A 12,535-nucleotide genomic window follows, 5' to 3' on the forward strand; every position below is an offset into this window, starting at 1 on the left:
AAAAAAAAAAAAAGAAAGAAAGAAAGAAATTCTAGGAACTTAACATCTGTTACTCAGTTTATTTTTCGTATTTTTACTAATCGCCTTTCTAATTTTTATTAACTTGTCATTTATTCTTTTCTCTCTTCTCCCCATTTTTTATTTGAAAGGATTTCAGAAAACAAGTCAACTGTGAGGTGGATCAGAGGTTTCATGTAAGTCAAACTACCAACTATGAAAGGTGTTATCTGCTTTTAACTAATTACTTAAACGGAATATGGCAGAATTTTTTGGAAGGGCTAGATGAATGTCAACCCTCTAAAGTATGGGCATGAGTTTTTAATTTTATCTAATACTCTAAGCTTCTTCTTTTTTAAAAACTCTGCTTTAGAAGTAAGTCTCAGTGCAACTCTGAGACATAGATAAGGATGAACATGTACATTGCCTCTGTTGATTAAGCAATAGGAGCTCAGCAGTCATTTCCCCTACAGTCTCCACAGCGAGTCAGTAGGAAAGCACGGCTGGTGCACTTGGTTCCTACTGAACATGGTTACAGGGTCCGCTAGCAGGAAACCTCATTTTGGAAGGCCAGTGATTTATTGTTTAAAATGTCTTTGTAGAGCCATGTTAATTCTTAGAGCAAAAATAAATAAATACTAAGCATTCTCTTTGTTCTCCCATTTAACTGAATTAACTTTTATATTTGTGAGATTAAGGCTTTTCTTGGAAAGGAAGTTAAGCAAATAGTAGGCATCCAGACTTTACACTGAGGTCAGAACCGGAAACCAAGCCTGCATTCCTGGTGTCACTAAAATGCTGATTGTAGACAGAATGTTTCATCACAGGTTCCTTCTGTGTAACTCAGCAAGATTGCAAGGGTGTTAGGAAGTCTTGGTTCTTCTGAGAAAATTGTTACTGTTTTTGTTGCTATTTGTTTATTGTAACAGTTAAAATAATTAAGCTTACTCTTCAAGTACTGTTCACTTTAAGAATGAACAGGTAACATTTTGTGTTCTAGAAAGGGCTTCCTAAACTCAAGGCATTTGATATTTTGTTTTCCCTCATACAGTCAGCTTGCTGATCTGTCTACTCTATAGAGAAGCGAGAGAGCCTACCCTGCAAGCTAAAAAGCTAAGATTTTTCTGAAATGCTTTAGGAAATGTTGTGGACTATACAACTCGCTTGTGTTATTGATGTCAGGAAATCCAGCAGAGTGCAGGTATACATCAATCAATAACTTCAGATAGGAAGCAGGAGTCAGTGGAGAAGTATGGGGAGCTTAGAGAGAACCCTGGGGCTTTAGGAAGAGAAATCAGGAGCTTAGAGTGTAAAATTGATACTTGGGGATAGACTCTGAGTGCCCATGAATAAACACCGTGGCTGGGAGATGCTGTCAGAGCTAAGGTACACATGCCGGGAGCCAGGCCCTGGATGTGTGTCAGAATTGGGCTAGGCTTCTGAACCACTAACAAGCTCCCTCTCTTTACCATGGACATTGGAATTCTAGCATATTACTAAAGAGACTGACATGAGTTTGTAAAGTTATTTACTTTTTTTTGCTTAGAGTACATTTAGTGTCATCACACATATAGTCCAGTGACTGTTTCCTATAATATTCCAGGGTTAAATAAATTTTTCAAAAACCAAAATTTATTGTTTTCATTAACATTTTTTATTTTACTATAGCTATGAAATGCATACTAAATACAAGTAACAGTAACAAAAATAACCTTATTTCTGAATCTGTTTTAATCTAACTGCTTTAATTTTTTTTCTGCCTGCTGTCCTCATATTTCTGAATTTAGGTTGCATAGGGATGTGTATAGCGCAAATCTCTTAGTTAATGAGGCTAGCAGGCTGGTCTTCTAGCTGTTATTGTCCAGTTTCTATTTATAGTCACATCAAGTGGCAAATCAGTTAGATTATAAATGCCTTCATTCTTTTGAATGTAGAAACGCTGCTTTAGAGCCAAGTGAATATTTAATGTTTTGTTGTCGGCTGAATTTGCTGTAAAGAATGAGACATTTTCATGTTTGGCTCCTTAGAAATGATTATTGGGTTTGCAGGGGACAAGGGCAACTTACTATTGAACTGCCAGGGAACCTTGACAGGAATACAGTCCTGATACTTCTCTGAGTTTTTCTGTTGGTGGTAGCTTGCCATTCATGAAGAATGCTTAGCCTCTGTCATACTGTCTGATATGTGCTTGGCCTATAGTTAGTGTAGTGTGAAAAAGAGGAAGCTTTCCAGGAGTGTTAGAGATGAATCCCTTGATCTCCCTGACTTCTTGGTAATCCACAGTGATGTATGCAGCCTCCTCTGTTCCACACTGTGAAATCCCTGTATTACTGAATAGAACAGAGAGTGTGTCCATGGTACGGCAAGGAGAGGAGAAAGGTTACCAAGTTTTGTTAACAACATCATTGGTTGGTAAGGAGTGAAACAAACTTTTCTTTCAAAGTCATGGATCTTTCTAACTACCCTAGAACCATAAGACAAGTGGGGGCTAGACAAGAAAGAGGGACTCAAAGCTGGGCAGTGGTGGTATGCACCTTTAATTCCAGCACTAGAGAGGCAGGTGAACCTATAAGTTCAAGGCCAGTCTGGTCTACAGTGCTGAGTTCTGGAACAGCCAAGGCTACACAGAGAAATCTTGTCTTGACAAACCAACCAACCAACCAACCAAACAAACAAACAAACAAACAATAACAATGATAAAAGAGGAATTCATAGAGTACAGGCATACTGTACGGTATTTATTTCAATACTAGTGAGTCCATAAGCAGTTCAGCACCTCATTATGAGGTCATGATTGTTGAGTAGAAAACTGGCCACGTGGTATGTCTACTCTACTGCTTCCTTGACTATTTGATTCTCTACACAGCCTCTTATTCTGACACAGCTATTACACCAGCAGTAAAAGCACTGGGTGTGGAATCTGTTTTCATAGCCAACTAATTAAGTCAACTCTCCTTAATGAGAAGCAAAGAACTGCTTAAAATTAATGTTTAAATAGGAAGTTGTATGAAAAGCAAGTCTGCCCTTTTTAATATATCTGGTGCAGTTAAAAAAAAGAAAAGATGAGATTTCATGATTTGATTTTTGTTTGCTTGAGGTCTTTATTATTGTTTTCTTTCTTTTTCTTATTTTTTGGGGGAGGGGCTGGCAGGGTCTCATCACTGTGTTACCTCAGCCTCCCACAAGCTGACCTATAGGCATATACCATCCTGCACTGCCCTACAGCTTTGGCTTCTTTCATTTTTCTATTAAGTTCTGGTTAGTTACATTAGTATTTTAGATTTTAATTCCAAAAGCTATATACGAAGAAGCTAATTGGTATATATTAGTGCTTTTTAAAACTTGAGTTATTTCTATTTTTAATGCAAAGATATTTTCAAGGATATTAAAATATGAATTTTTAGAATATGTTCTTTTCTTTTAAAGAAAAAATCCCATAAAGTCCAAATGCTGTGACAGGATTCAAAATCGCATAGTTTGTATTTTGTTTACATTTTTTTTTTTTGCCTTCTACGGATTTGTGGGATTTTTTAAAATTGCCACAAATCTCTCAAGAGCTAGTTGGACTTTCATGATTGTTTACATGTGAGTGACTCCCATGTAAGGCAAAGTAGTTTGGACTATTATGGCCTTGAGGGAGGCATTTCCTATCATAAACAGTTATCATGGCTCATAGTAGTTTATGTTTGCCTCTTTTCTGTTTTTAAGGTAGTTCTGTTTACTGGTGGACTAACCAGGTTTGGTTAGGGGTTTGTTTTAATTACAGTCTATATAATTAGTTCTCAGCATGTTGAGGTAGAAGAGAATTGCACCAGCAAGCTCCCAATTTCTTCATCTCATTAGGTTTTTAACACGATTATTAGTATCATAATCAGCTATGATGCTTTCTCTTTCAGGGTTTCACATTCTCTGATTTGCAGGGTGTCTTGATTGGCTAATTTAGGCAAATTATTTTGATTGTCTTGATGATGGTTGGCTGATTAGAACACAGCAGGGGTATAATTTCTTTCTAAGAAATGTTGCATTCTTTTGTTTTTTTGGTATCAGAACACTGAGAGGGTTTTCTTTATGTACATTCAATTATGATATTTGCCCATAACACTAGAGCATGCCTGGAAAGCAATTACATTACTGATGGAATAAGCAGGAATGCTGTGAGTGGGAAACATGGCAGCATGAAGATGAGTGAGACCCAGGAAGTCACTAAAGCCATCAGAGTGGAGTTTACACTTTATTTTTATCCTGATATTTTGTAGTATTTTGTCTTGTAAGTCCCAAAAGAGTTGCCTTTTAGTGAAAGCTAAATGAATGAGTTGATTCTCCTGCTTGCCTATTGCAGACATTTATTTCTTGCCAGCCACTGGTGGAAATGTTCTGAATTTCGGTGTATCAGAGTCTACTCAGAAGTTGGGGAGGGTGGTACATCATCTCAGATGCCTTCTCAGCTGTCTGTGATTGTGTGGTGTTTGCTGTTTGTTGAGGAGGGGTTGCTTCTTGTTGTTTTGTGGATTGTTTTGTTCTTCTAAGATCTCTGTGGCTGTCCTACAGCTCACAGAGATCTACCTGCCTCTGCTTCCTTAGTCCTGGGATGAAAGTCACGTACCACCACACCCGGTAAAAGCACATTTTTAGACTGGTACTTTAACACTGTCTTATTACCATACATAGCTCGCCCTCTGCCAAAAGAGTAGACCTTTTCCTACGCAGTAATGATATTTGCATTCAAACTGTCTGATTTTCATGCCTACAGATTTGATTAATTAATTTGGTGGAAAAGAAAGCCTCTTAGAAATTTTGGGTTGCTACTGTTTTGTTTTTCAGTAAAAATGGGACAGGTGTACACAGAAATGACATATCATACAAGTGCCTCAGTTCAGTCACATAGAAAAAAAGTGTGTGCTTTTAAACATCATCTGATGACATTACTGACTTGCTTTCAAGGAAACCCCATGGAAGGATTTGTTTGTCTTTTTGTTTTGTTTTACTTTTTAATCTGGAAGCTAGATTTCTCTAGAATTCAACCAAAACTAGACTTTGTAAAGCTCAGAGTATAGAATCTGCTGGCAGCTCAGCTAAAGCACTTCCTACTTCATTTTGACATTATAGCCCTGTTGCTGCATATCGTTGGGGCAGCCAGAAGGAGGTGTGCCGGAGAATTGTTTAGAACAAATCCTATTAGTAAAATGTCAGTTATATGTAAAACCTACTTTCACTTTTGAAGGACTTTTAAAGATCTTTTGATTCTTCTAGTGTTGGTAAATGAACTAGAAATCTGTTAAGTTCAATTTTACAGTTAAAATACTAGGAAAATGTAGGCAGTCCTGCATTGCCAACACTGGGAGATGGAGGGGAAGACAGCCTCATAGCGTGTTCCAGGCCAGGATGACAGTGAGACCCTGTCTCAAAACAAAAACAAAAAAAAAATATTAATTAGGAAACTATTAAATGATTTATTAAGTGTATAAGTGTGAGGGTGAAGCAGAATATATGTAGAAAAAAACTGCAGAAGCTTTCTGTGAATTAAAAATTCACAGGGTTACAGTATGAGTTTGCCTTGCTTCCTAGTCTTAATTTTCCCTGTTTTTATTTTTTATTTTTTTTGTCTCCTCAAACAAAAACATCTAAATAAGGAATTTTGATCATAACAAGAATAAAAATAACAGCCTGTGCTTGAAAGTCAAAAGGCATGGGCTGTCCTGAGAGACTTAGGTTGATTTTCCCCTTGAGCTAAGCCTTGCTCTTCTTTGAAGCAGGGGCTGTGATCAGGCCCCTAAAGGGCACAAGAGTGCCCTCCAACTAGTAGATCTCAGTCTGCACTTCCTTCATGGCTCCTGAAGAATGCATCCAGCTAGTCCTGTCCTCTGCCTTGCGCCAACTCTACTTGATTACATTGCACTCATAATGAGGAAGGCGCCTAATGGAACTCCTAGAGAGGAAATAGTAATGACTCACTGCAGCACTGCCAGGAAAGCTTCCCATCCGAGAAACAGGAGTAGTCGGTGTTAATAAGTTAAATTTCAGAAACTAATGAACTCCGCTAATTGAATTCATCTTTGTTAATTAATAGGGTTCTAGTAAATTGGTTGCTTTCTTGTGTAATGCTGTGCAGGAAGACCTAATGATTTCAAGTTCACTGGTCCCAACCTCTCTTTTCCTAGATGCAGCAGCAGTGACCAAAGTAGCACTGACTACTTCCTTTGTCTTGGAATGTTATTATTTAAATCTTTGGAATGATTGGCTTCAGAATGAATGGAGATGGGGATGGGTGGGTTCAAATTTTACTTGGCTAGTTTACATTTGACGAGTTTTCTTAAGGAGAATCTTGGGAAATCAGACTAGTAAGTCCCATTGCAGTGGTTGTAGTATAAGGGTATATTGATTTTACTTGCCAGATTGGGCCAAAAGTAACATGCAGGAACACTTTTTTTCCCAGTTGAGAAATGAAAACTTTTTTGGGGGAGATGATTGGTAGTAAAGGTAGGTTGATAGTGTGGTGATTCTAAGGGGGGAGGGGGTGTCAAAGCGAGCATTGCCCAGAGGCCCTTCTTCCCCGGAGTAAGCTCAGATAAGAAACATGCTATCTGGGAAACTGCCTCTAGACACTTGACTGAGGCCATACTGTATATTGTGTCCCCAAAGAGCCATTCCATGAAGGTCTAACACACTTTGCCTTTTTCTTTAACACAGAGAGAATTCCCCAAATTTTTCACATTCCGAGCAAGGGATAAGGTAAGGCTGATTCACTCCATTGCTTCCTTTTCTCTCCCTTTTCTCCTTCCTCCTCCTCCCTCTTCTCAGTCCTCCCCCAACCCCACATCCTTCCCTCCTCCTCTCTTTTTGTGCTGTGCAGTTCCTTGCTGACATTCTCCTTTCTCTAAAGCATGCTTCCTTCAGAAAGGGCTTGCTTGAGAAAGTGATCAGTTTGTTGACCCAAAGAAGGCAATAGCTTGTAAAACGTCCCTTGCCTTCGGAACAGTTTTGGTGTGTTATTAAAGACTGCTTTATTTAGTCTGATTATTTTTGTCATCTACAGACAGTTGATTTATATTCAGCTCTTCTTTGTCCATTTGGTTTTTAGTTTTAAAATAAATTTTCATATCATGTTGATTTCTCCCTCCTACCAGCTTATATTTTAGATGTCTCTTCTATTGACTTAATTGATGAACTTTCTAGCAAAACAGTGTATATTCAGCAAACATGCAGAAATGGACTAATAACACTTTTTTATATATAAACAATGATTTAGCTATTAGGATGGAATGCTCTAAAGCCAAATACCATCTAAGAATTATTTGGTAGTTATTTGTTATTATGCTCTTTGTGCTTTGTCAGAAATGGTAAGATATGAGTCTTGCTCTTAAGTATTTCATACTGGGTGAACCCACAGCACTGCCATGCAAAGTAGATATTAATTAGTGTGAAGCAACCTGTGTAGTTGGTTATTTTTAAAAAATCATAACACCATTAAATGCTTTAGGAGTTCTGAGGGAATTGGATTTTTCTGTTGTTTTCATTTAGTTCTTTTTTGGGGACAGAATCTTACTATGTAGACCAGGCCAACCTAAAACTCAAAAGAGATCCACTTGAGAAACAAAGGTGTTCAGGCACATCCATCCATCCTGCCTCCGGCTCTTGGGTGCTGTTATTATTACAAGTGTGAGTCACCATGTCCAGTCCTAAGAATCTATTTTACTAACACAATCTTAAAGAAATTTGGCAATTATTGCCTCTTATAAACTGTTTTCCCCTCTGATTCTTATGCTCAGTTTGAGGAGGACCGAATTTATCGACACCTGGAGCCTGCTCTGGCTTTCCAGTTAGAGCTGAACCGGATGAGAAATTTTGACCTTACTGCCATTCCATGTGCTAATCACAAGATGCACCTGTACCTTGGGGCTGCTAAGGTGGAAGTAGGCACAGAAGTGACTGACTACAGGTTCTTTGTTCGTGCGATCATCAGGCACTCTGATCTGGTCACGAAGGTGGGTATATTACTCTAATGGGAAGTTATCCTTGAGGGAAAGGACAGAGAGTCAGTCATGGCTCAAAATCAGGGTTTTACTGTTTGCATCAAAGCTTTTGCCTTTGTCACTTTCCAGTATTCCAAATAATAAAAAGCTCATGTTTCTTTAATTTGATTTTTCTTGATATTAGAAGCATGAAAGCACTCACTTGAAGAAATAAAAAGTATGCTCAGCAGAAAAAAATGCACAAAGACTTGGGTAATGGTAACAAGTAAGAAGAAAGTTATAGTAACCGTATTATAAACTTGTCTGAATGCATGGGCTTCTTCCCATGCTAACTACTATGTTCCACTGCCATTAGCTTTCTTTAACTCTCCATTCTAAACAGGCTTTTTTTCCTAAAGGGCTCTGTCTCGCATGCGTGATACATAATCATACTGAGATGTTGGCTCTGGGGATGCCTAGCATCTCTACTTCTTAAAGGCAAATATCCTAAGAGGCTGGAGAAAGGGCTGTCAGGGGCTCTCTATTTTAGCCCTTTCCTGCCCTTGCCTCCTACGGTCAGTAGACTGACAACCAAAAGAAAGGCAAACCATGCATAACCTTCCTATTTTGTCATATAGCTATATAGCTTCTTAAGTTGTATACCTACCCATTCAAGTACATGTAGAGGCTAGAAGTTAACGTGAGGATATCTTCCTCTGTTGCTACCTATTTTATTTTTATTACTCTGTATGTGTGTGCACATACACGCATGCACGCACACACAGTTCTATTGGCTCTCTACATTGTTTTTTATTTGAGACAGTATCTTTCACTGGACCTGGAACTTACAGTTTCAGCTAGAGTGGCTGGTCTGTGAACCCTTTGATTCACTTGTCTCTTTCCTACCTTCTCCTGATGTTGATGCTGGGTTCCACTCCGCTTTTTCATGAGCACTGGGGATACAAACTCAAGTCCTTATGCTTTCTCAGTAACTAAACCATTTTCCTAGTCCCTCATTATTGTTTTTAAAGCACATTGACACTGGTGATTTTCTTCCTATATAGGAAGCTTCTTTCGAATATCTACAAAATGAAGGGGAGCGGCTGCTCCTGGAAGCTATGGATGAATTGGAAGTTGCTTTTAATAATACAAACGTCCGCACTGACTGTAACCACATCTTCCTCAACTTTGTGCCCACGGTCATCATGGACCCATCAAAGGTACATTTCTCAGTTTTCTCTTATCAGTCCCCACTAAGGGACTCATTGTATGTGGCCCACTTGTCAGTGAGTTGACCTCTTAATTTTTTTAAAGTCACAAGCTGCTTGTTAAGACTGTTTCATGGGACACTCTCAAATTTTTTTAGCTAGTCATTAAAAATAGTTAAAACTGAAGGTGGTGTGCTACTTGCTGGATATTTATTTGCTGTAGTAAAAATTCCTCCATTGAAAATAGTTTTATATTTGCCATGGTAGTAGTCCTATTTTTTATGGTCCCCTAGAATTTCTCATCTGAAGTAAATAATTTTGCTATTATTAGACATTTTTACTAAATTATTGCCTTTATGCATTAAACACTACTTATGAGTTGGCCTTTCTTAGATGCAACACTGTCCCAAACTGTCTACCCTATTTCCCTACAAGGGGAGAATTTGGCTGTAAGGAATTTCACATGCTGTATCTGTTTTTATCCCTGGGGCTCTATTTAAAAAACTATATATTTAAGGGAAGTACAAAGATGGTTCTGCACTTAGCTTTTATCCTACCTAGGTGGAACAGGCAAGGGCATGTGGCCCTGTTCCTGATATTTCTGCCTTCTCCTGTGTTGCTGTGCATTTGTATAGGGCTGTCAGTATCTACCTTTCTTTCACATCCATTGTAGACATGAACTTTTGCTTCTTCTTAAAGCAATGCCATGTGTACCTCAAGCTAGACTCAAACTCCCCATGTAGCAGAGAATGATCTTCAGCTTCTGGTCCTCCTCCCTCCACCTCCCAAGCGCTGAGTTATTCAGTATTGGTGATCAAACCCAGGACTCTATGCATGCTTCCTAATCCCTCAGCTATATAAACTGTATCTTCATTTCTGATTTTGCCTGTTGAAGTTAGTGTCCATGACCTAAGAAAGTTTTCTCCTTTTTTTTCTTTAAAATCCCAGGCAAATAATGGGATAGTTGTGTCTGTTTGGAAAGCTGTCCTTGAGTTTCAATTCTCATCATCAGATACAGCAAAATTTGACGTCAGCACTAATAAGCTATAAGATAGAATATATATATCATGGCTAGGACACTATAGACTTTTAGATTGGGCTTCTATGAATATCTCCTATGAAATTTTTTTTTAAACACCAGAGACTCTGCCTCTTCTCTTAAGTACTCATACTCTGCCTTGCTAATCACACACCTGTTGTTTCCTATACACACAGACTGTTAGCCTTTATCCTTTGGAGAAAAGAAGGGTTAGCAAGCACAGTGTGGGAAAAGGGAAGCTATCCACTTAAAAAACTATCCTATGTTAAAATTGTATGATACAGAAACAAAAATGGCTTGCAGTGTGATACCTACTACTGAAAACTATAATTGGGTCATATAAGGTAATTTTAATGCTTTGTAAGAAGCTGAGATAGCAGTGAGAAATACCTGGGTACTTTCAGCCCCAAAGGGAACAAGTAAAGCTTTAGCATGTTAGGAACAAAACCATTTATGCATTTGTCTACTTGGTAAGACTTGGTTCTTTCCTTATACCATATGGGTTCCAAGGATCAAATGAAAGTTCTCAGACTTGGTGGCAATGCCTCTATCCACTACGCCATCTTATTTAACTTACAAAGTCACTTTCAAGGATAGCCATTTAAAAGAAGTCTTCTAACTCTGTGGAGTACCAAACTGTCTCAGTACCAAGTTTCAGGAAAAGGAGGGAACATCTCATCTCTGTAAATACCAGTTGGACTTGGCAGTGACCAAATTTTAAAGATCTAATGTTTAGAGGGAATGTTCTGGTACAACCTACAAATTGCCTTTCTTTAATTTGTGCAATTTACTATGAGACATACATTATCAAGTTTAATAAAATTTTGTGGAAAAAGCTCATGGTGGTAATTGCTGTGTTGATTTAGGGTCAGGGAAAGTGTAATGAAACATAGTTACCATGCATAGAAATGCTACTTAATAGCTAGTTAACCAGGGGGGGTTATTCTTATTTGGGGCTTTCTCTTAAATCCCCTGGCTTTTAATTTTAGATATTGCAGATCATTGATATAGAGTATGAATATAATTAGGTACGGGGAAGGAGTTGTACAGATTTGGAGGTTGTGATTCAAAGAAAACCACTCAAATTCCAAACCAGCATGAAATTGTTTCTAACTTGTTCCAAGCAAAAGTAGGAATGGGGGCATCCTAGTTTCTTTCTGCTGCTGTGATGGAAAACAAGCAAGGAAAACTACAACCAAAAGCAATGTAGGGAAGGACAGGTTTTATTTCAGCTTCCACTTCCAGATCATAGTCTGCCATTGAAGAAATTCACAACAAAAACTCAAGGTAGGAACCTACAACAGACACCATGGAGGAAGGCTGCTTACTGGCTTGCCTACCAGTTCAAACTCAGCTTTCTTATTATACAGCTCAGATCTACCCACCTAGGGATAGTGCTGCCTACAGTAGCCTACGTCTGTCAAGACTGTATAACCAAGGCAATTCTTCAGTTGAAGTTTCCTTCTTCCCAGGTGACTCTAGGTTGTGTCAAATTGACTATAAAAACTAAATAGGACAGGGAGAATAAACAATATGAATTCTCTTTGTAAAGTCCAAATGTGATTCATATCTCCATAAACCAGCATCTTATTCCAACGGTCTTTTGCAAAGAAGGACAAACTTAAAACAACTTTTAGTTACAAAGTATTTCAGATTTACACTTGATATTGTATCTCTGTCAGATTGAAGAATCTGTGAGGAGCATGGTAATGCGCTATGGAAGTCGGCTATGGAAATTGCGGGTCCTCCAGGCAGAACTGAAAATCAACATTCGCCTGACAACAACTGGAAAAGCAATTCCCATCCGCCTCTTTCTGACAAACGAGTCTGGCTACTACTTGGACATCAGCCTGTATAAGGAAGTGACTGACTCCAGGACAGCACAGGTAGAGTAGTCAAGCATACTCCTCCAAGGTTTGATTTGGTCCAACATATGAAACCCCACTGGTTACCCTTTATACTTGAAAACATCTTTGTGCCTCTCGATAAAGGTTATGAAATCTAACCTTTTGTTGGATATTAATGAGGGCTAACAGGGCAGGTGAACCAACTCCACAGGTGATTGTGTAATTCAGAGGGTTTCTTGTTTCCAGGGATCTTGTGCTATTTAGTAATCTAGACTGCCTGGTCTGATTTCTTCTTCCTGTTTTCAGCACAGTTGACACTTCACTGGCAGATGAGGAAAGGAGACTTACTGGAATTTATCTACAACTTTTGTCTTTAAAAAGGTGAAAGAAATTTCAGCGTAGTACTACATCAGAAACAGGGGCAAGCTGTGGCTTCTGCATGTTTGTTCACTGTGTATTCCAGTCAGGCATCCTCATTTTCCTTCATTGGCCTGA

The 12,535-nt window shown here is 38.5% G+C and overlaps 1 protein-coding gene across 9 annotated transcripts in view; it reads left to right on the forward strand.

Moving 5' to 3' along the window:
- Acaca (acetyl-CoA carboxylase alpha) overlaps window positions 1-12,535 on the forward strand; it is a 271,090-nt gene that overhangs the window by 172,355 nt on the left and 86,200 nt on the right. For all 9 annotated transcript variants that reach the window (XM_021211498.1, XM_029546021.1, XM_029546020.1 and 6 more), the window contains 5 exons: window positions 150-194; window positions 6,685-6,726; window positions 7,764-7,979; window positions 9,011-9,166; window positions 11,876-12,079. In XM_021211498.1, coding sequence (XP_021067157.1) covers window positions 150-194; window positions 6,685-6,726; window positions 7,764-7,979; window positions 9,011-9,166; window positions 11,876-12,079 — 663 coding nt within the window. The remainder of the gene's footprint in view (window positions 1-149; window positions 195-6,684; window positions 6,727-7,763; window positions 7,980-9,010; window positions 9,167-11,875; window positions 12,080-12,535) is intronic.

The sequence above is a fragment of the Mus pahari genome, chromosome 14, assembly GCF_900095145.1.
Source record: "Mus pahari chromosome 14, PAHARI_EIJ_v1.1, whole genome shotgun sequence".
Lineage (NCBI taxonomy): Eukaryota > Metazoa > Chordata > Mammalia > Rodentia > Muridae > Mus > Mus pahari.